This window comes from the organism of the source record quoted next, unplaced genomic scaffold (genome assembly GCF_019419815.1).
Source record: "Pyrus x bretschneideri cultivar Hongxiangsu unplaced genomic scaffold, Pyrus_bretschneideri_v1 Contig14, whole genome shotgun sequence".
In the NCBI taxonomy this organism is placed as follows: domain Eukaryota; kingdom Viridiplantae; phylum Streptophyta; class Magnoliopsida; order Rosales; family Rosaceae; genus Pyrus; species Pyrus x bretschneideri.
In genome coordinates this window covers 3,497,460-3,520,326 of record NW_025999435.1, presented here as the reverse complement: position 1 = coordinate 3,520,326, position 22,867 = coordinate 3,497,460, and the positions used below count along the sequence as shown (strand labels likewise).

At 34.1% G+C, this 22,867-nt stretch overlaps 2 protein-coding genes across 4 annotated transcripts; one reads left to right on the top strand and one right to left on the bottom strand.

Moving 5' to 3' along the window:
- Positions 1-3,585: 3,585 nt before the first annotated feature.
- Positions 3,586-12,210, bottom strand: LOC103953660 (replication factor C subunit 3-like). The gene is made up of 13 exons (XM_048579821.1): positions 12,112-12,210; positions 11,924-12,034; positions 11,408-11,438; positions 10,669-10,839; positions 10,163-10,344; positions 9,917-10,053; positions 9,692-9,790; positions 8,150-8,219; positions 7,884-7,958; positions 6,664-6,709; positions 5,565-5,753; positions 4,969-5,400; positions 3,586-4,870 (listed from the first exon to the last, which is right to left on the bottom strand). The coding sequence occupies exons 1-11, from the start codon at positions 12,193-12,195 to the stop codon at positions 5,695-5,697; spliced, it is 1,065 nt and encodes a 354-aa protein (XP_048435778.1). The 5' UTR covers positions 12,196-12,210; the 3' UTR covers positions 3,586-4,870; positions 4,969-5,400; positions 5,565-5,694.
- Positions 12,211-14,256: 2,046 nt separating this feature from the next.
- LOC103953600 lies at positions 14,257-20,936 on the top strand. 3 transcript variants are annotated; one of them, XM_009365361.3, is made up of 7 exons: positions 14,258-14,537; positions 14,878-15,016; positions 16,013-17,092; positions 18,164-18,201; positions 18,283-18,380; positions 19,788-19,865; positions 20,544-20,936. In XM_009365361.3, the coding sequence occupies exons 2-6, from the start codon at positions 14,882-14,884 to the stop codon at positions 19,796-19,798; spliced, it is 1,362 nt and encodes a 453-aa protein (XP_009363636.1). In that variant the 5' UTR covers positions 14,258-14,537; positions 14,878-14,881; the 3' UTR covers positions 19,799-19,865; positions 20,544-20,936. The 3 variants fall into 3 exon arrangements, with proteins under 3 accessions (XP_048435774.1, XP_009363636.1, XP_048435773.1); XM_048579816.1 differs by having other exon boundaries at positions 14,259-14,537; positions 18,283-18,487; XM_048579817.1 differs by lacking the exons at positions 18,283-18,380; positions 19,788-19,865; positions 20,544-20,936 and having other exon boundaries at positions 14,257-14,537; positions 18,063-18,191.
- Positions 20,937-22,867: the final 1,931 nt, after the last annotated feature.

The following is a 22,867-nucleotide window of genomic DNA, read 5'->3' as shown; positions in this document are numbered from 1 at the left end:
AGGATCACCCCTGGGCGATGTGGGATGTCACACCAATTATCTTGTATTTTTATTCATAGAAAACCTTTTTTTTTTTTTTATATACAAAGATATAAGGAAAAATTAGTATTCGGTCTCTAATTACTAATGTTTATTGACTGAAACCTTATTAGTTTTCATAGTTTGATCGAAGTCCCTAGCATTAATGTAATAATGAATTTACATGTCAGCTACATAAATTTTTTAAATAAAAATTAATAATTGATTTAGAATTTTAACACACACACCTTTATTAAATTCCTAACTGATTTTTAATCCAAAACATCTCCAAAATAAATAGAAATTTAGCTTTTTAGCTTTTTAAAAAATGTTTTCAATTTTTTAATCTTATATACCCATTCATGTAATTTTTTCAAATTTTTACTCTTAAAATGTACCCATTCTTAAATATACCACTTTGTTATAGGTAAAATGTACCCTTTTTTTAATATAAAATCAATTCAATTTTTTTTCTAATCCATTTTAAACTTATATGGTTACATTTTTTTTTTTTTGATTTGAGAATGTATCTATGTCAAGTTTTATCGAAGAAATTTACTAAAATTATTAAACCTCATATCTAGTATTTTTTGTGTGGTTTTGAAGAATGTACCCATGTTTTGGTACAATAATTTTTTTTGTTAATTTTGATGAATGTACGCATGTTTACACACACACACACACACACAAAATAGTATAATTTATACTTTAATATTTTTAATCCCACAAATTATGGGTTTTTATTTAAAATCTCATTAACATAAACAACTATAAATTTTAATTTTTTTAATTTAAAAATATAGTAACATAAATAGAATAAATTATCACATTAATTTCAAGAACTTTGATGAAAAATTGAAAACCATCAAAGTTTCAGTCAAAGAATATTGATAGATAGGGACCGCATCCAAAATCTCCCGATTTTTTATTGAGCTAAAACACGACCTGGTACATCAAGTGTTGTAATATTCCAACCTCTTGTATTTTGACACTTTGTATCGAGCCGTGTTTCCAACACACTGAAAAATTTCCCCACCTATGGAGTAATGGAGACATTTATTTTTTTTTTTACTTTACTTATGAAAAATTATGATCTCATCATTTCTTTTTCTTCTAAATTCTACCTCTTCACTTGTACATTGTAAATGAGAGGTACGAAGTTAAATTCATGGATAACAGTTCAATATCAATTTATTTTTTATCCTAGTTAAATATATCATTGTATAAAAAAAGACAAACCGGAGCTTTGATCATTCATCCATATGGGATTAAGTGTTGGTAGAGCTTCATGATATGTTAACAACTAATATGTTTCTGCTCTACAATCTGTCTCATAATCTTAACCGATAATTTTTAGATTATCATTAAAATATTAGTTATTAAGTTATTTTGTGGCGTGAACACAAACAAGTCGTTAGCACTGTATTTTTTTTTTTTTTATACAAATGATTATCACCTTATCAAGTTACTAATTTGTCAGCAATGGAGCGTCTCTTGATAAAGTTATATTAATAAAAAAAATTTGGGGTGGATTCGAGAACCGCATTACAATACCAAACCCGACCCGATACCCATTTTCCTTCAGGTTCTCCTATTAAGATTTGGTTTAATTGTAATTGAATTGGGAATCTTGTATTTTCCTTTATTGTCTCATTGACTTGGAGTAGTCCCCAAGTCTTGTAAATTGACTAGATACTAGTTTATGCATGTAAAGTATTAAAACACGTAGGGAAGCAGTTTGTGCTCGTTTTGTGCAATATGTGATCAGATACTCTGTTGTATAATTAAAAAGTTCAATTAGCAGGTCTTCGTATTAATCTCGTTTGTTAATTATAGGTTGACCAAGCCACTCGCACTCCTCCTGGGTTCCACTCAGACTTATCTGTTAATTCCAGGTTCGTACTTCACAAGGCAACCCGGACTCATCTGTCAATTCCAAGTCCGTACTTCACAATGTTCATCTTGAGTTCGATTCCTAATACCGGTGAATTACACGATTGTGGCTGAAGAGAGGCTAAAATGTTCTATGAGTCTTCTTTGCCCCTAAAAAGAATGAGTTGTCTTGACTTCGCCACCAACAAACCGCTTTTTTCTACAAAAAATAAAAAAAATAAACTCTTCTTTTTTCTTATTTTTCTTTTAAACATAAATAATATGTTTATATATATTAAAAATAATTAAAATGCTCCGTAACAGACTCGGAGTGCAGTTTTTGTCCAGCTGTTGATGAACAAGTGGGATATCAACTGCCGTTGGATTAGATCTAGGCTCCAGCCAGCCAGTGGCTACCCTTCTTTTTTTTTTTTTTTTAGAAAAACTAATGAAAATGGCTTGAAAATTTTGAGTTTTAACGATAAAGACAAAATAAATGATAAAGTGAATACTACCAAGATTGATTTTTTAGTGTAAAAATATGATTTTTCGTTAAAATGAACAGTATCATGACCTTTTCGTTAAAGTTCTTTTTTTTTTATTGGTCGAGGAAACATATTCATTAAAACAGGAGGGAAACCTCCAAAGAAGAAACACATAAAACGGAAGGGAAAAGCACAGGGAGCTAATCCCAACCGCATAGCATGAAAGTAAAAACCCAGAAAGCTAAGGCCGGTCTTGAGATTTTATAAGCCCGAGGCGCTGCTAAAAAATATGCCCTAACTTCATGCAAGAAATTTATTTGTTTTTACAATTTTAATAAAAGATATTTAGAAAAGCACTTCAATTTAGCAATTTAGAAATACGGAAAAACTAATTTATTTTGTATCGGCAAAAGGGAACAAAAAAACCCTAGATTTACAAGTAGATAGATGATGAGTTTTGTTTTCCTTTTTATCTGAGCTTTGAAAGTGTTTAAAAACTGTAACCCACATACTACTACATAGTAATTAAAAAGAAATTAATAACCAAACAGAAATTCATAAAAATTGAAACGAATAAACATGCACATAGCATTTCTAACTCAAGACCTCTAGTTAATTTTAAATAACAAAAAACCATTGCTTATGATTAAACTTTTTGATCATTTAGCCAAATTTCATAAATTTAAACTCTTATAATTTCGAAACCAAGACCTTCTTGTTAATTTTAAACAATATAAGCCACCACTTATGGTCAATTTTTTTATCATTTGGCCAAATTTTATAAATTTATACTCTTAAGAAAAGAAAGGGAAATTTTATTTGAACCCATATAACCTTTTTCTAAACCCAATTTAAATTTTAAATGTGCAATGTCTTTATTAACCCATTGCATAATTACCATCAAGTACATGATGAAATTATTAATAAAAAATATATTTCTTAATAAACCCACATCCAATAATCAAACCCTAATCATCACGTAATTTTTCTGTTACATTCTATTGTGACAAAAACTCAATAAATTGGCTTATATCTCTTTAATTTAATTAACACTTTGTTCTCTAGATGAGTTTTGCGATTAGACCCTCAGTAATGATTTTAAACCAAGTACAGTATAATTACATGCTTTTAATTAACTAACGAGGTTAAAATTTTGTGTGGGCAATTCCTTGATTAGTTAAAAATTACATGATATCGAAGTTTTTTTTTCTTTTTGGTTGAACTTAATGTGGTGTTCACAAACTCATAATGTTATAAGAAAATGTGGTTCTTCAATTTACATTCGTGTACTTGTTTCATCATTTTTTAATACTTCTTTCTTTGACATCACAATAGTTCGTGTTTCTTCGTCTTGCTAATCTTTCAAGTTTCTCTTGAACCGTAATTTTCTTCACCGGTAAGAATTATGCAAATTAATGTTATACATACATCAATCTTCCGAATCTGAATGTGGTCTACATATAACTCTTATAAAATCCATGCAGACTAATAAATAAAAAAGATATTAAAAAAATCTTTAAGTTCATTAGTGTTGTTTTTGCAGCCTACCAAGTACGTTACAACAGTTGGATAAAACTCAAACTCAATGAGGCTTTTCTGTACAAACATGATGAACTCTTAACTCAAATATATGCACACACTACCAAGTAAGTTGGAGAAGCCACAATAAATGCAAGAGGGTAGTTTAGAGGGGACATCTTGTTTGACATGGTCATGCAAAGCAACCTAAGATTTATCGAGGGCAACACTATAGAGGGTGACAGAGACTCCATCGAAAGCAATTGTTGGAAGGAGAGAATGTTTTGATTTTGGTTTTTTATTTTTCAAATTGGTGTTAAGATAAATTTACATATTGAATTGGGTTTGTGAGGATAGTTTAGGTAGTAAATTTGGGTTTAAAGAGATATTGATAATTTAATAAAAAATTATGTGGGTGTAAAGAGTAAGTTAGGTGTAAAAAAATGTTAGATGAGTTCAAATAAAATTTCTCAAAAGAAATTTGTAAAGTAAATAAACACTCATGATGTTTTGAACCCATGACCTCTCATTAATTTCAAACAACAAAAACCGTTAATTCTAGTTAAATTTCTTTGTTAATTTTCCAAATTTTAAATATTTATCCTTTTATGAAAATATATATGAGCATACCACCATAATAATTTTGGTGCCCCAATTTTTTTGAGCCCCTAACAATCGCCAGCCGGCACTGGGCCTGGGCCGGCCCTGAGTAAAACGTAATGATTATAGGGGAAGGGGACCAAGGAAAACAAACACAGAACTAAGGGGATCCCCTGCCTATAACCATTATAAACACCTAATGTGGACATGGCAGACCATCTAATGATAGGATATAAACTAGAGTGGATAGGGGTCTGGTCACCCAGACTTCCAGGCACATTCCTATTTTAAAATGCGATGCAACTCAGTCGGCCACGGAATTCGCTTGGCGGGGGATCGAGGTCCACTTGCAGGACTGGAAACGATGAGAGAGATTCCTGATTTAGGCCCAAATAGGAAAAATCGTCAAGGGAGCAGAAATACGAGGCCCGTTAATACTCTAAATAAGCTCGGCAGAATCAGACCCAAAGATTACCTTGGTATACTTTTTTGAAATTGCCGTTGATACTGCCAAAGCCGCAGCACGAGCCTCCACTTCCCAGAGGGGAAGCAACCATCCCGCGGGTGCCATGCCCACCCACAACGGTACCCATATGATCACGGATTCCGACAGCCACTCCCATCTCCCGGTTGGGCAACGAGAGAGATCCATCAAAATTTACTTTCACAAAAGAAGCACAAGGGGCCCAAATTGTAACACTTGTTGGTCAACGAGAAGGTCCCAAACCGGGAGTGGGCGTAGAGGCAAGAAACTCCCAAGCAGCAACGTTGGCCTTCCTTGCCGTAGTGAATGGAGACGGGGATTTGTGTTAAAAAACACATTGACATCTGGTTTTCGAGATCCCCCAGCAAACGAAGAAGACCACCGTAAGGGGATGGGATTGAGCCATACCATCCTCGGCTGCCACTTTTGAGAGATTCAACACCCACCGATCGAAAGTGGAAAAAGAATGGATATCAATCCGATAATTTAGCATAAACAAGTTGACAGTTTTTCTCAATAGGAGGATGCCAAACTAACTATTCTACAAACTAAAAGAGAAAAACAGGAAGAAAATGAAACCATCTTACACGATGCTGGCAATGCACGTCATCCATAACATCAACTGACACGATAACCACCGTACTGTGTGCACAATTCATTGCCATCAAGTTGAACAAATACATTTCAGGTCGATGGGAAACCATGCTAGTGCAGTGTTCAGCCAAACGCTTCAACGAGGAAAGCCTTATAGATGCTCATGAACTTCGCCATGAATGCTGGCAAAATAAGATTGAGAGGAACTCCATTAGAGGCAATGCCAGTTCAATAGGCAACTTCATTTTGTCTAATGTGTCATTCAAGAGTACAAGCCCCCACAAACATAGAGAAATGTATGTGCACGCGTGTGAGAAAGGGAGAGAGAGATCATCGGATGCTAGAATCTATCAAAACTACCTTGAATCTGACAGTTGTAACAGAAAACGGAATCTGATATTATATAACATGTAACCAATGCCGTTATAACTGCTTGAAGGGCACATGCTAAAGGGGAAGCTGTAATTACTAACCTAAATGAATCCTGATCGCCACAAAAGTTACTCTACGGGGAAAATATGGTAAAGTAGTTTCACTTGCAGATTGCCTCTATCTAAATTGGTAAGCAAACAAATATCTAGCAACAGTTTGGGTATATGTACTGAAAACTAAAAGCCTGTTCGTAGAGAGAAAAATGGAGATGGTGAGAAGAGGGAGAAAGGACATGAAACATATGAAGAAGAAAGGATGAATAATACATAAACTGCTTGTATTAATTGTAAATGGTTTTCAGTTCTAGGTTTAATATCATTTCGTCATTCCAATCCTTTTTCTTTTCAAAACAAAAAATAAAAAAACACGAATACAAAAACAATATCGCACACATTATAAAAAGCCGGCATCCAACATTACTCAGTACTGCCAAATCTAATATATCTACCATGCACACATAAAATAGATGAAACCTTAAATGCAATGAGGTGTTGTTTTCACTATGTGAAGGTATTCTAATACTTTTCATTTTTTTTCCAGTCAAGTATATTTTGAAAACACTTTAACCCATATATCCAGAGCATCCAACATAACAATGTGTATGGTTTCATCGTTTTTACTTATCATAATCTCATGCTGCATCCAGTGAGATAGAAGTACCTTCAAGGTGAAATATAGCTTTCTGCCCAAGACGCATCCTGTGTTCCTGTAAACAAAAAAGAAATGCAATGTAAAGATAATTCTACAGGATTACAAAGGTGTAGCCCCAGAGGACAATAAGATGTAAAGATATTCCCCGAAAAGCTTATGCGTCAACACATTAAGGCTTAAGCTATGCCTTGCGGAATATAAAATATTATGATACAAATAATACATTGTGTTGATAAAAATAAACCTGATAATTCCTTTTTATTGGTCTCACTAAGGCCTTCCACAGTAGGCCAGCAAAAGTCAGTATGATACCAATATATTTGGGCCGGAAACTGAGTGTGATACCAATATATTGAACTCATGAGTGTAGTATTAATATATTGAACTCTCTCACACTAGTGTAGCAGTAGTGTTACACTAGACGGTATTAAACTTAGGTTGCCTGATTCTTGTATATAGGTATCCCACTCATTCAAACTACCGTGGAAGGCCTAAGCCCAAATGCCCAAATCCATGATAATGTATTCAACAATACAGCCGAATTATTATTGCAATTGCATATACTTTGATCAAATAGCGTATGCTATTTGGGAACTCCACGAATCAACTACGCGTTGTAGAAAATTTTGAACACCTCGCAACAAACCAGGAAATTTTGCGCGCTACGAAAACACTGAGATATATATATATATATATGTATGTATATATATATATGTATGTATATATATATATATATATGTATGTATATATATATATGTATGTATATATATATATATGTATGTATGTATAACCAACCACAACCTAGCTCCCAATACCATACAATAACATCAAATGACGACCAGAAGAATCCACCAATTATACTACCCTGTAATAGAATCAACCATAGATCATGGATACCCTAACTGCATTGTCTTCTCGGGATTTTATCATTTACCATAATATGTAAAGCAGGTGGGAAAGATTTTAAAAAATGAAGGAAAATGACTATTAGGACATTATTATATGAAATACCAAATGTGCAAAACTTTATTAACTTGTAGACCAATGTGATGGCACCAGCATGCTAAGCATAACTTTTGTGGTCGTGGTATGCTAATGTTTATTTGCAGCACAACAGATGCAAGCTCATAATAAGCAGAGATGGTCAATATATAAACAACTTGATCTAACCACATTGTGCAAAAGGAACTCAAATTGGAACCAAGGGTACGGAAAATGATTATACTTACGTAATACACAGCCCAATGGCAGACCTCATGCTTCAGTTCTGCATCCAATTTCTTCAATAACTCATAAAGCAGCCTCTGAGATAACAGAAGATATAACTTTCAAATCAAATTGAGGAAAAACTGTAGAAACGAAAAGAAAGACACACTTAATGATTATTCTGTAGGATTAAATGAGCTCATAAAATTTTTACCACTTAATAATCCCTAAAACAAATAAGGTAGGGCAACAAATTATAGAAAACAATAATAAAGGAAAATAATTGTACCTTCAAGATGATCTCTAGAGGAATACAATTTAGAAGTAGCTCATACAGCTTCTGCCGCACCTGATAAAGCCTTAAGCAAACAGAATAATTTTTTATCAGAAAAACTTTAGGAAATAGTAGAAGATCCGAATGAGAAGCCAGGAATCACCATTCATGCTTCAAAAATCGTGCATATAGCTACAAAAATATAAGGAAAAACTTCAGACTTCAGACATCCCATTATGAATTAAATACAGAATCTTCTAACAAAATAACAAAAATTAAATTTTCAAATCCTTTCATGTTAGATAATTGCATTACACTAAACAAGGGCCAGCTGGTCTCCATTTTCATGCAATTACAAAATCTCCCTTGGTGGGAATAAAAAGCCTTTTTTAATAATCATGACCTTAGATTCAAAATATACAACTCTTTCACATAATCTAGATGACAGACCGAAAAATTCGACAAAATATCATGGGAGGTTAGACACAGAACTGGATGGCTGAATTATGTTTTACAAGATTAATCCCAAAGACAACGAACTTCAGGATGCATAAAAATTATGTCACATCTGGCTATGTGGACTCCATTCTGCTTCAATACCAGAAAGAGAAACCACAAAGGCCAATGAGACTGACAATCATCTAATAGCAGATTAACCATCAATGAAATGTTGCAAAGGAGGAGAAGATGGATTATGATTTATGCATACACGCATCAAGATATCACAAATGGTAAGGCATGTGATAAGAAGACGTTATTTTGTTTATCAAAAGTGTATTCCAAGAATAGTGCATCCAAGGTTGTACAGTAAGATACAAGAAAAAGTTTAAAGGCAAAGTATAGCATTCGCAAGCAACAAAGAATAATAAAGTAACTCTGACAAGAACTCACTGAATTTACACCATGATCTTCATTCATAAACCAAAGCCCAACTACTAGAAGATGCCAAAAATGCTTGTCATAAAAATCTCACTACAAGGAAAGTAAATAAGTGACATGTGTACCGTAAATCTGTGGGCATCCACAGTGGGAGATCCAAGAATTAGAATGAGGAACATGAAAGGTGGCATGCTCTTAAAATGGCGTAGCAAAGAGGGTTCTAAGGTCCAATACCTAATTTGGAAAATGCTACATGATGATGGACCTCCTACGGATCTTGCATAAGAAGCTATTATTTGAGCTGCCAATGATTTTATTTATTTTTCATTAGAGCAAGAAACCTAGAGCGTTTGAACCAATCCACAGTGGCTTTCTTTTTCCTTTCTTCCTTTAGATAACTAATAAACAAAAAAAATACGAAAAAAGTGTGAAATTGGCTATTTGAAGCAACCCAATTAATGAAACATCTGCATAAGTTCAATTGGATATGTTGTTGTGAAAGAAATATGATGAATGAAAATAAAATTAATGGGGGCAGCCTCTACTAGACAAATAGGCCAGCCAATGGCTTTCCACATTTTACAGTGTTTTCTTGAGTTCAATTTGACCATTGAACTAGAACAATTTCAAACTACAGTCAAAATGCTGCAATAGATGTCAATATTGTAAGAGCCAAACCTTTTTGGGCTCTGCTCCTTCATTATATCAGAGGCGATTTCAGAAACATATTCCTCCCAGTCCAATGGGGGTATTGCTTGGTTACTTGTTAAGGGATACCTACAACCACATGAAAAGTACACAGAAGACCATAGCCATCAGAACCTGTGCTATTCCTGCAAGGTGAATAGAAAGAAAATAACTGCTTCACACAACTGATGACCAATTAGAACTCTGGCACTTAACTGTTGAACACGACAAGTTCCTAATGACAATATAGCTCTACTTAAGCTCCTATTTGATTTTTCAGCTATACGAGCAGCGAATCCAGAAGGAAGTTGCATCGCTTCCTTCTTTCCAATGAACTCCAATACCTTAACAATCTGGCACAAAAGGTTCCACATGAAATCATCAAGTGATACGTCATTGACAGTGGAAGTCAACATACTTAATGATATCAAATTCTACAAGTTGTATGCCAGTAAATTTAACCTGGTCTTCTGCTGGCGCATTTATTCGCTCATTTAGACACCGAGACCGGATTGCTTCAGTAACCTTTGAAGAACTGTTACAGCATAGTATTAGCCGGCAATAAGCACTATATTTCTCCTTAGTTCTTCGAAGAGAATGCTGCGCTTCTCTTGAAAGCTTGTCAACTTCATTCAGCACTAAGACTGGCATTGCAAAGAGGACATGTTATCAGTAGATTCAAGACACAAATCGTAAAGACAGAAACACCCAATTTGTTGATCATCGAACTGCATTTTCTTCGTTTTCTTAGTTTTTTAGAATGGGGACGAGAGAGAAAGATTCAATGCCTATTGCAAAGAACTCTGAAAAGGATGAGAAAACAAAATAAAAAAAAAATAAAGATGAAAAGCGAATTATTCTAAAGAAATATTGCATACTGTTCAAGTGAATGTACAAAAGAAATACTTCCAAACGTATACATTGGATAAGTGTATATTCATAAAAAATAGGATATTAGTTAAACTTACTTTTGTATCCTTTTTTCCCTTTTGTGTCAATGGGCCTATTTTTAGCCATTTCTTTAATTATCTCTTGGACAATATATCTGTCCTGAAAGCCTGCATCACTGGGGTTCAGTTCAATATGGTTTGTGCTTGACATTGTAGTCAGTTCAATATGGTTTGTGCTTGACATTGTATAATAAATCATAGGAAATAAAAATTCTAGTTAAAATGGAATACAAGAAAAATCAAATGAAGCAAGTGAAGGATTTAATCAAATACCAGTTATAAGGAGATAAAAAACAATAGAAAAATAGTTTTAGGTTGAACAAGGAGATGTTCAAAGGAAAATAATCTTTCATAAATCTGGAAATAAGGTGAGCGTTATAAATTGGTTAATGTACTATGCTCAACAAAGGTTGGAGATGTCAGTGTCCTTCTGCCATATCATGTAAGAGATCTAAAATATGTCCTAAAGCTCCAATCTTTGGAGGTTTTTCTCTAAAAATAAAAGTAAGCACCTAATTTCGTTTCAAGAAGCTAACAAATAGAGGTAAGAGACACCAGTCCATGCCTTCTGAACAAGGAAATGAGAAACGAATCATAAAGAGGAGAAAGTCGAATTTGAATTCATAATTAATTAATCATTCAGATATGCAACCGGAATTTAACACAGCTTTTCACCTAAATGACAGATAAGTAATAATTTTTACAGAAGTTTCAACAATGATCATTCCCATCAATCAAAAGAAGGTGAAGCTTACATCAACTCTCCATGTCCTATTTTCCACCTTCACCTGCCAACCACAATCACAAAATTTCTCAAACGCCAATAAACAAAATTTCAAATAGAAGAAAACATCATTCTTTTTCCATAAAATGCCCGTTTAATTATGGTGATAGATTTATGTATATGATACAACTTTAAGTGGGGTACTTTATCAACTATTGACTCCTTACATGTAAGAAGCTATTCCACTCCTTACAAGCAAACCGTAGTGTTGGATTATACAGACGAACTGCTCATTACTGGAACCGCAAAGATAAAAAAGATGCAAACTTTTCGGATTTTGATTGACTTGTAAGGAGGAATCCATCCTTGCATGTTTAAGAGCTAAGCATTTTTTTTTCATCTAATTCGTTTCGTTATAGCTCTGTAATCCATTTTATACCAAAACAAACAATATAAAGGTGGAAAGAAGACCCAAAAGAAAAAGATCAATAATTTGAATCCCAAATGGTCAAAACAAATAAACGGGAAAATGTATGAGAAAATTGGGACCTTATCGGCGCTGGGACCGAAAACCTGACGGAGGAGGGCGATGATGAGGGTTTTCTTGCCGGAGCCGGAAGGGCCATAAAAAAGCAAATGGAAGCAATCCTGCTCTGCAACCTGCACAAGAAGAAGTTAGGGTTATGAAATTGTAGAAATTGGGAATTGAAATCGACAAGGGAGGGGTAGAATTGCACGAGTTTCTTGAGGTTTTGGGCGATGTCTTGGTGGACAGTTGCCTGGTCTAGGGTTTTGGGTCGGTACTTGTCTACCCACAGCATCTTCTTCTTCAGTCTTCACCGCCGTCACTTGGAGAAATCAGGCAAGGAAAAAGTAAGAAAATCACCGGAGGACAAAAGTGGCGCGAAATTCCACTCTGTGTGTGGGGGCCTAATCTGGGACATCTATTTTATTATAACCGTTGGATTCATCCGACGGCAAATATAGCGTAGATTAGTCATTTTATTGTGGTACTCAACTAATTTGGAGAATTTAATTGGAGTAATAGCTTTTTAACTAAAATTCCAGGATCATTTGATCTTTTAATTATTTAAAACGTGTAGCTATGCTCATTTTCATCAATTCCGTTATAATTTTGATCAAAATGAATCACATGTCACACACGTAAAGCTGAATAAAGACGCAAATATGGAAAACGATATGAGAAAATTTGTAGCAATAATTCCTCAACTTTAATCAAATTTGAGGAATAGTCCCTCAACTTTAGCCCAATTAGAGCAATGATCTATCAACTTTAACCCAATTGTAGCATTGATAATTCCAATCCAACACGATTCATTTTAACGGAATTTTGATCGAGTTAACAAAAATGACTATAACTATGTGTTTTGATAAATTAAGAGACCAATTACCATGAATTTTTAGTTGAAGGATCACCGCTCTAATTGCATTAAAGTTAAGGAATCATTTCTACAATTTTTTTAAGGACAATACTTAGCTACTCAAAGACAAAGAAACTCTTACTCAAAATTCATAATATTTTAATCACATAACTTTGTGCTTATGATCAGAATCGTTCATACTATGAATCATACTGTAAAGATCATCTCTGTAAAAAATAAATTAAAACTAAGGTCATTTAGTCAATTTATTGTAGCAAATATATAAACGGTTTGCAATGCTTTTACCAATACCGTTTATTTGTTTTTAAATAGTTTGATAACTAAAAGACCTTAGTTTTAATTGATTTTTTTTTTTTGCAGAGGTGATCTTTAAAAAGTGATTTATAATATGAACGATTCTGATTCTAAACATTGATAACGAACAATTTTGAGAAATTTTGAGTAGGAGTTCCTACTTATCTTTAAGTAGCCAAATTTTGAGTAGGAGTTCCTACTTGTTTTCTATATTTTCATTATGTTCCAATACTTCATAATATATATATCATTCTATTGTATAGTTTATGATGAAATTATATATATTTTAAGTATAAACAGACACTTATTTACATGAAATATAATATATTTACTTAAATATGCCTCGTTGGCCTAGGGCCTAGGCCCCAGCTCGCTACTCAACTAGCGCTTAACGTCTTTTAAAATCTTGACTTTAGCCAAATTGGAACAATGATCCCTCAACTTTAATCCAATTGTAGCAATGGTCTTTCCAATCCAACATGACTTATTTTGACAGAATTCTAACTGAGTTAACGAAAAGGACTATAACTCTGCATTTTGATGAATTAAGAGAACAATGACCATGAATTTTTAGTTGAAGGATCACCGCTCTGACTGCATTAAAGTTAAAGAATTATTTCTACAATTTTTAAAAAAACAATACTTTGCTACTTAAAGATGAAGAAACTCCTACTCAAAATTCATAATATTTTAATTACAGAACTTTGTGCTTATGATCAAAACCGTTCATACTATGAATCACACTGTAAAGATTATCTCTGCAAAAAATAAATTAAAACTAAGGTCGTTTAATCCATCTATTTTAGTAAATACATAAACGGTTCGTAATGCTTTTACTAATATTTATCATTTATTTTTAAATAGTTTGATAACTAAACGACCTTAATTTTAATTGATTTTTTGCAGATGCGATCTTTATATGGTAATTTATAATATGAACGGTTATGATTATAAACACGAAATTCTGTAAATTGACAATAAATAATTTTGAGAAATTTTGAGTAAGAGTCCCTACTCATTTTTGAGTAGTCAAATATTATTCTTTTTGAAAGGATAAACAGTGGCTTAATTGTAATTTCCCAGGACAAAACCAAACATTGACCGAAGTTCAATAGAGCGAAATTTTCCAGCTTGAGGCGCGGGAGAAAGAGAATAAGACAGAGAGTGGGTCAGGTGAACCTTTTTTTCAAACAAAAGGTGCATCCAGAGAGGGAGAGTCAGAGAGAGAGAGAGAGAGAGAGAGAGAGAGAGAGTCAGAGAGGGCGGGAGGAGCTCGATCTGAAGCGGAAGAAAATCTTTGCTGGTGAAAACTAAATCACTTGCTATGCTCTGTTTGTGGTGCCAAAAACATATCTAGAGTTGCAGGCCTCTGATTTACAGTGGTTGCTCTGAAACGGTTGTTTACAGAATCACCAGGAAGTTAAAGTGACGGAGCTGAAAAGGAGCTACAGAGGGGCTAATCTTCTGTAAGGGATTCAAATTTTGTTAGTTTATGTTCAAATTAGGGCTTAATTTTGCTAATTAGAGTTGCATTTGGGTTAATTAGCATTACAAAAGCACAAATAGGGTTAAAATTTTAGAGCTTTCTTCTTCCGAAGTTTTTCGATTTCAGCATGTAGGAAGTGGCGCAATTAGTGCGGATGTTTCGTTAATTTTATCGATTTTTCGTCCTTGTTTCGAGTTTGATGTCTTCATTTTAGTTTTTGTACTCATTTTTGGTAGGACTACTCAACAATCTGGAATTGATTGAAACCCTAATGATGTGCCCTTAAACGAGATCCTTGTTCTTACATTTTTCTGATGTAGATTGATGGCGAACAACGGGAATGAGGATTTTTATTACAACCTCTCAAGGAAAGAGCTTCAAACATTGTGCAAAAGATATGGCTTGCCTGCAAATAAATCGCATTCGGATTTGGCAATGTCTCTGATTGCTTACTTACAGGTACATTTTTCAGGCTAATGATATCCTACTATCATTCGATTTAATATTACGTTATGGACTATAACATTTTCATGATATCCTCCAATTTCTCATGGGAATGCTCCCATTTCTCGATAATTAATGAGGTGGGAGCTTGAGCTGGCCAATCATTTGCTTCAAATGGGAATTTACAAACTGTTAAATGAAGTTTACAGGGTTAACTGAAAGCGAAAAATAATGCAACGTTTGGATTCTCGTCATGGTTATATATATATATATTTTTTTTTTTTTAAGAGACATAAATCGGAACACTTTCCAACTGTACCCATGTTTTTATGCTTATTGTTGGATCTGTTAGTCCCTCCTTGTATAGTCCATGTTTCAGCTAATTGTGAGTGCTGCATGAATGGAGTGCTCCGGTATTTTCACATCACACTTACAAAAGATGACATTCAAAGATTTTAGCCTATTCAAATTTCATATAAGCATACGAAAGATGACGGAAAACTTGGACTCTTAAGCCACCTCCAGTCATGGAGGGCTAAACGTAGCCCTTGGCCTTGTTTCTGCCCTCCAAAAATTAATATTTTAAAGACTACTTACTTTAGGGCTAAATTTTTCCATCTCCAACCATGCAGGGCTATATTTTATACCCTTCATATTTTATTACTTTATGGGGCCAAACTTAGCCTGCCCGGGGGTTCCATGTTGCCTGCCCTGGGGCCAGACTTAGCCTGATTCCCTTTAGCCCTATTGTTGGAGACTGATTTTGTCAATTTTAGGGCTAAATGTGCAAAAGCCCTCACTGCTCTCACCCATATCTAAACCAATTCTTCTATTTAGAAGAGTGCGATCAATGTTAGCAAAACAACCAACAATTTCTGCTTTGAAAAATCGATCGTGGCCTATAGCCCTTGGCTGGAGATGGCCTTAGGGCTTGGACTTTATTATATGATAAATGTCTTGAATTTCAAAGGATTAAATGATTTCTCAGGAAATTCTTCTTATGTGTTACAGGAAGGTTTTGGTGGTCCAATGTATAATCTTTGGGGGAATTTTTATGCTCAATGCAACGGGAATGGTCTTAGCCATAATGAGTACCCAAGAAAATACGCAGTTGACGATTCTTTGGGTTTGGCAAGAGATAGAACCATGGAAAATGTGCCTGAAACTGAAAGTAGGGAGATAAATTTCAGCGCATACCCTGCTCAAACTGCTGTTGATTGTTCCGTGGAAACTCCTACACAAGTTCCTTCCTCTTCTTTTGAGTTTCATGTTAGGTCAGAAGAGGGGATTAATCTTTATGTTGACTTCAATTCGAGCCTATCTGAGTGGACTAAGAGGTTCAAAAGTGAGGTTTGCACATGTCAAAATGTGCATAGAAACAAGTCTATGAGTCTTTATGAGGACCTTGGGTGCATTGGAAAAGGTGATAAAGAAAAGAGAAGTTCCTTCATACAGAACATAAATTATGGGTACATTGAAGATAAAGAACCGACAAAAAGTGACAATGTGGGCCTTGATTATTCTGTTAAACTAGCTGAAACTTCAGTAACCTCAGCAGTAAGATCGTGCAACATGGCTGCAGACGTGTCAGAGCATTTAGTGGAAGATCAAGCACTTGTCTCATCTAAACTTGACTCGGTTCCACAGAAGCAGATAATTTCTGGTGCTCATTCCTTTGCTAAAGATGGCTCTTTAATCAAGCTTGATTCAAATGTCCCTAATAATTTCCAGAAGTCCATCCGTGCTCCTGCTGTCAACTCGTTATCAAAAGTTCAATTAAGTCCTGTCATAATGGAGCATCAAAATTCAAACCTCAATAATTGTCTGAATCCAATCCTGCAGAATGATTATAGCCCTGTCAACCTTAGTGTGGTATATCCTCGATACTCAGCTGTTGCTTCTATAGAGATGCAGTCATCAGAGGTTGTGAGTTGCTCCAAAGACATATCATGTTCACCTTGTGGAAATGGAGGATTGGTGGGTCTGTTTGTACAAAAGGACAATTTAGAAACAGAACTTGGAATAGTCAGCTCATGTGAGCAGGTTCCTGATCTGCTGGGGAACTATGTGCCAAAATCTGCTGAAGCGTGGGTATGGTCCTGTTTCCACTATCTGTCACATGATTGCGGGTGTACTGAAAAAATAATGCATTGTCATATTTATTGATACCTTAGACTTCTACATTTTGTTTTATCATTGATGTTGTAGTAAAATGTTTGTGATTCTTTTTAGATGTTTATGTACTTTACTGTTGTTTTCGTTTTATTTGTTCTTTGTTTTCAAAATTCTCACATCATGGTGAAGTTCAAGATAAGCTACAGTAGATTATAAAGTTGTATGTATATACTGGACCCCTATACTTCAAATTGAATATTGTGTTGAGGGTAAAAAAGAAAAGATAGTATCCTTATGCTTTAACTTAACTGATAAAAGAGTATGTTGTGGTTGGAGATTCTTTGTGTTTGGATGGCACATAAAGTTATTACCTCTTCAAGATTTCTATTTAAACAACAGATTTTATTTATTTCATGCCCTCTGCTGTTTTACTGCAATTTTTTTCCTACTGTGAGGAACAAATTGAATGTTTATTCAAGATTTGTTATTTGTATTTTGTATCTGATGATGGCAATGGACTGCATGTATGGTTTTGTTCTGCCATATATTGATGTCTTTTTCTTTATGACTAATTGAATATCATGAAATGCCAGCATTTTCCATATTTTGCTGGTTTTTAATATTAATTTGCAATCCTCTGTGTTATTAGTTTTTTCTTTTCAACTGTAGAGAAATTTACTTAAATTACAACAATTTGGTTGTTGATTGTCAATCTAACTCTCTGTTCAGTTTTATTTGACGTGAACAGTTAATAAAATTTCTAAGAATCCAAAGTTTGTTTTATCTCTTGCATATCCTCTTTTTGTTCTATATAAATATATTGCTTCTGCATAATGCACACGTGGAAAACAAAATCATTTGGTAACCATGGTTTTGATGATTAAAATAATTTCTTCCAAAGATTAAACATCAAAGTCTTATTTCTGCTCCTTGTATTCTAGTGTAGGTGTTTGCTTGCATGAACATGGATGAATGTATACGGGTTTGTTTTGTGCTTATAAATTTCAGTCACGTTATAGATTTGGAATAACATACTACCGTTTTCAGGAGAGGAACAACATCACAAATGGGAGGGATAGTCCAGAGTAAGCTCTCTTTAAACCAAAAGTTCTTGTTGATTATAATATGCAATTGTCTTATCTTCTATACCTTGTCCCACCTTGCAGATGCTCACAGTTAACCAGTTCAGTTGAGAAGAACAGTTTCTGTTACGATAATTTGGAATCTAATGAAGAACTTTCCAGAAAGAGGAAACATATAGAAGGTGAACTTCAAAGTGGCTATGGTAATCCGGATGCAAAGAATTTAACAAGTAGGAAGCATATTACTAGGAAAGTCCTTCCTAGAAGATCCGTGCGGCTGATCTCTAAGGTTTTCTGAAGTATCTTTTAACCATGTGATTGATAGTGGTGTTCTGATACCATGATAGGTTTTTGAATTCATTTTTTTGGTGTGAGTACGGATATAAAATCATTTATATTAGGTGATATAGCCGTTGTCATAACAGAAAGTTTAGAACCATTAAAAATGCCTTTGAATTTGTATCTTTTAGCCTCCTAGGAGCATTTTTCTTCACTATACACTTTTACTTTTATTTGAAAGATGATGCACCTTTCTTTTTGCTTGTCTTTTAACATTTGGGAAGGCCTCTTCTTTGTGTATTTTTTTCTGATAACGTTCTTATTATCAAAGAAAATCTTATTCTAATCACATAATGAATGAGTTCATCCACTTGCATTCGGAATGCTTCTTACTATCCAAACAAAGTTAGGTTTTGATGTATTACACATGAAATGATGCACAAACTCCTGACTTGTGCATTAACTTTCTAATTTTTGCCCATTTGCGCACATGTAGTTGTTAATGGCCTTTTGCAAATGCAATCACCATGCAGAGAAAAAAGAGAGAACTTTGACTTCCTAGCTTTATCATGCTTTGCCATACGAGGTCAATTTTGATTCTTAAATTAGCCTAGCAAAAGGAACGGTTTCATGCCATTTAATGCCCCATGCCTTAAGAAATCTGGGACATTCTTATTGTGCAACTGATTTAGGGCTTCACATTTTGCACGATATTCTTGGCTCAAATGTGGCTTAAAAACCTGGGCAGGCTGGCTATGTATCCAATCTAGGGCTTCACAATTTGTTGTATGATCCTCCAGTTAACGTCCTATGCCTTAAGAAAACTTAGTACAAGGCTTAGTATTTGGGTCTATCAATTTTAACCCTTGAATTTAGTGATATAACTTTTGCTTGTTAATTCTCTTAAACTAGCATTCTGCATTATATTGAAATTTTTTTCTCACCTTTTTATTGTCCTTTTCATTCTTCTCCTTCCCCCTTTTTTTTCGGATTCAATTTTTCGCCTTCCGTTTTGAAGAGTCTTCAATGTGTGTCAATTTTACTGGGAAATCGGTTTGATTCATATCCAAGATGGAATGTGATGAACTGGAAAATTCTGGATATCTCTGTTATTGACACAAATTCAAGCCAGAAGTTTACCAATTCATTTGCACACTAATAAATTCATCCACATGGGATGTTAGACTTGTTGAGCACTCTCTCTCTTCTACACCCCATTGTTTGGATAATCTGTATCTTGAGTAATCCACATCGTATGTGTGGTATAATCATCATTGTACATTTGTTAACTGTCTGCCTTTCTTATCCAGTGAGCTCGTGAAGTGCATATGGCCCAAGGGTTGAAGCATCGATAGCGTATACCATTGTTCCAAATGAGAATGAATATGGTAAGATTGGAGCATTACATGATCTCTGTTTAGAAAAACATAAGGTGTTGCTAGATCTCGTAATGCAGTGAGCCTCTCTTTTGTTTTATTCTTAGCATGGTTCACACACACACAACATGCATACAGATGTACATACATAATGCATAAATAAAGTTCCTAGTTTACAGGGTACCGATTTGACTCCCCATCAAAAGGGATACACGTTTATAAGGTCTACACACACACGTACATTCATGGAAGTTTTATGTGTGCTATATGGAATGCTTTTAACTTCCTCATTGCATTTGAGTTGGTCAATTAACATGGCAATTAGGTGATTCTCAACTCAACCTGCCACAATCCAAGAAGTTCGGTGGCTAGTTATGGGGTGCCATTATAAGAATTATAGAGAAGTATCATTCTTCACTTTTCTTTTCATGCATGCATACGATGCAGAGACTTCACCTCTTAAATGGATGGTCTAGAACGTGGCGGAATAAATTCAATATCCATGACATCAAATTTGTACTCCCGCCTATCCGTTCAGTGTCTAATACAAACTCATTATTTTATTCTACTGCATGAACCTCGAGAGAATGGCTTGTAACTTTGATTTGATGATGAGATACTTGCCAAAATCGATATGTTAGAAAAATTGAAAGGTATGTTTATATTATTGGTAACGTCGGTATGCTGCAGGTGGTTGTATTTTCGGGAGCATTGGCAACATATTAAAGCTAAGAGATAGTTCTTCAAGGTGTTGGTTACGGCGATCACCAAGCATATAACAAAGTCTGTACATATCAACAGTTCAACACGGGGTAATTTATATTATTTTGTTTCTGTATCATTTATGGGTACTCATTTTTGTTAAAAGTTGTTACATGTGTATATTTATTGGGGTTAATTTCCGTTTATTCTGTTGTCTTTATCCATGTTTTCATGATCATTTATATGCATATTGCACATGAATATTGTGGACCAAACATGTGGTCATTGTCTTAGTCTTGCTTAGCCTTCTTTGTTTGAGACGAGTCGATGAATATGTAAGAACTGAGAATTAAAACGCAATTAAATTTCAGTTGGTTTTTATTTTCTAATTTAGAACTTGGGGATAAATTATATTATTTGTTACATTGTGTTGTGCAACAAAACTAAGCGTTATGACGTTCTATGATTCATATAGCCGACTCTACTTAGTGGAATAAGACTTTGTTGTTGTTATTACATTGTGATATGTGCAAGTTATGTGACTGCATTTTGTGTCAAGTTGCCACATAAAACCCTTTTTTTGTTGCCAAATTGCCTCAAACTCGTATCCGAGCTTTGGGGAGAATTTGGGAGTTTTGTATTTATACATCTTTTCTCTGCAAGAAAATGTTCTTCATTTAAGGGAACAAAACTTGTAGTTAGTCCTATAAAACAACTAGGTATTTAATCTTGTGTGTGATTAAATCCCTAGAGGATGATATTCACATCTATACCCTTTGATTTTATTATCATAAAATGAAAGTGAAATTTGGAGCGTTGATCATGTGCTTTGGTTCAATTGGAGCTTTCGTCCCTAAGTTTTTCAAATTGCTCCATATTATAATGAGCTCAGAGACCGATATTTAGGAATTTTTTATTCAATGACCAAAGATCGAATTGTACAAAACTTCAATGTCTAATACTCCAAATTCCTCTTCATTGATTTAAGGCTTCACGGTTTGCTGTGCGATCCTCCAATAAATGCTCTATGCCTTGGGAAGACTTAAGACACGGTTTAGTGTTTGGGTCTATCAATGTTAACCCTTGAAGTTTGGGGACATTACTTTTGCTTGTTAATTCCCTTAAACTAGCATTCGGCATTATATTGAAAAAATTTCTCACCATTTTAGGGCTGCTTTAGGGTTGTGGTGTCTTTTTTTTTCCTTTCTTTAAAAAAAAAAAAAAAGCTTATTAAAAAATCTGGTGAACCAAATGTGTTTGGTAAAACAAAACAAAAAAAGCTTGTATTTTTTTTTAAATTATTGTCAATAGCCACTAAGTACTACGGTCTAATGATATTTCTCTTCACTTGAAAGTGAAAGGTCTTATGTTCGAATTTTGTGGATGATGAATTCGATACCAAATTAGGCTGTCCATTGTGTGACTTAGTCGAACTCTCTCTCTCCTAAGTATAAAATATTGATGTACTAAAAAAAAAAAAATTATTGTCAATGATAGTAGAAAATCATAGAAAAGTAGAAGTAGGGTCTATTATGCTTCTAATTTTTTTTTTTTAAGCATAGTGAACAATGCCTATTTAATGAAATTTTCAAATGATAAGTATACCTTCTCATCTTTTACAAAATTATAATCTCTGCCTTTGCATTATTTTCTTTAGCAACTATTATATTGCATCAATACTATATCCTTTATCATCATTGAATATTTATATAAAAGTTTTCTAAATACTTAGACATGTTGTAGGCCTATTTGATTGAACGATCTAGTAAGAGAGGGGTTCGGCGATATTGAGGGAGAAGAGAGATTGATTTAATTGTGAGGTGTGCTTGATTTAAATCATTGTGCTTTTATTTATAGTAAAAGAAATGGTAAAATCTTTCCCTTTAGGATTACAACATTGAATAGGTAATCTACGATATATAATACTTTCCCATATTCCCTAGGATTTACAAAATCACATTCCTATTCTAAATATGACTGCAACAAGACACTGTTTTTTGTTTTGTTAAAAGCACTTTTAAAAAAAAAATTACCTAACATTGAACAATTTTATTTTAGAACTATTTATTCTCACAACATAGTAGTTTTTTTTTTTTTTTTTTTAAACATAGCAACACCAAACAAACCTTTAATGTCCTTTCTCATTCTTCCCCTCCACGGTTATTTTTTTTTGGATTTGATTCTACGCCTTCCGCTTCGAATTAAGAGCTTTCAATGTGTGTCAATTTAACTAGGAAATCAGCTTTGATTCATATCCACGTTTTACTTTTGGTTTACTGCAATTGGGGCAAGCAATTATGCCTATGTACTAT

Excerpts from the sequence above, each read along its gene's own strand:
- LOC103953660 (XM_048579821.1), bottom strand. The coding sequence starts at position 12,195 with ATGCTGTGGGTAGACAAGTACCGACCCAAAACCCTAGACCAGGCAACT. Across the intron at positions 10,054-10,162 it reads ATGCGCCAGCAGAAGACCAG|ATTGTTAAGGTATTGGAGTT; the intron begins GTTAAATTTACT and ends CTTTTGTGCCAG. Across the intron at positions 8,220-9,691 it reads AAGGAGCAGAGCCCAAAAAG|GCTTTATCAGGTGCGGCAGA; the intron begins GTTTGGCTCTTA and ends TGTTTGCTTAAG.
- LOC103953600 (XM_048579816.1), top strand. The coding sequence starts at position 14,882 with ATGGCGAACAACGGGAATGAGGATTTTTATTACAACCTCTCAAGGAAA. Across the intron at positions 15,017-16,012 it reads CTCTGATTGCTTACTTACAG|GAAGGTTTTGGTGGTCCAAT; the intron begins GTACATTTTTCA and ends TATGTGTTACAG. Across the intron at positions 18,202-18,282 it reads AATGGGAGGGATAGTCCAGA|ATGCTCACAGTTAACCAGTT; the intron begins GTAAGCTCTCTT and ends CCCACCTTGCAG.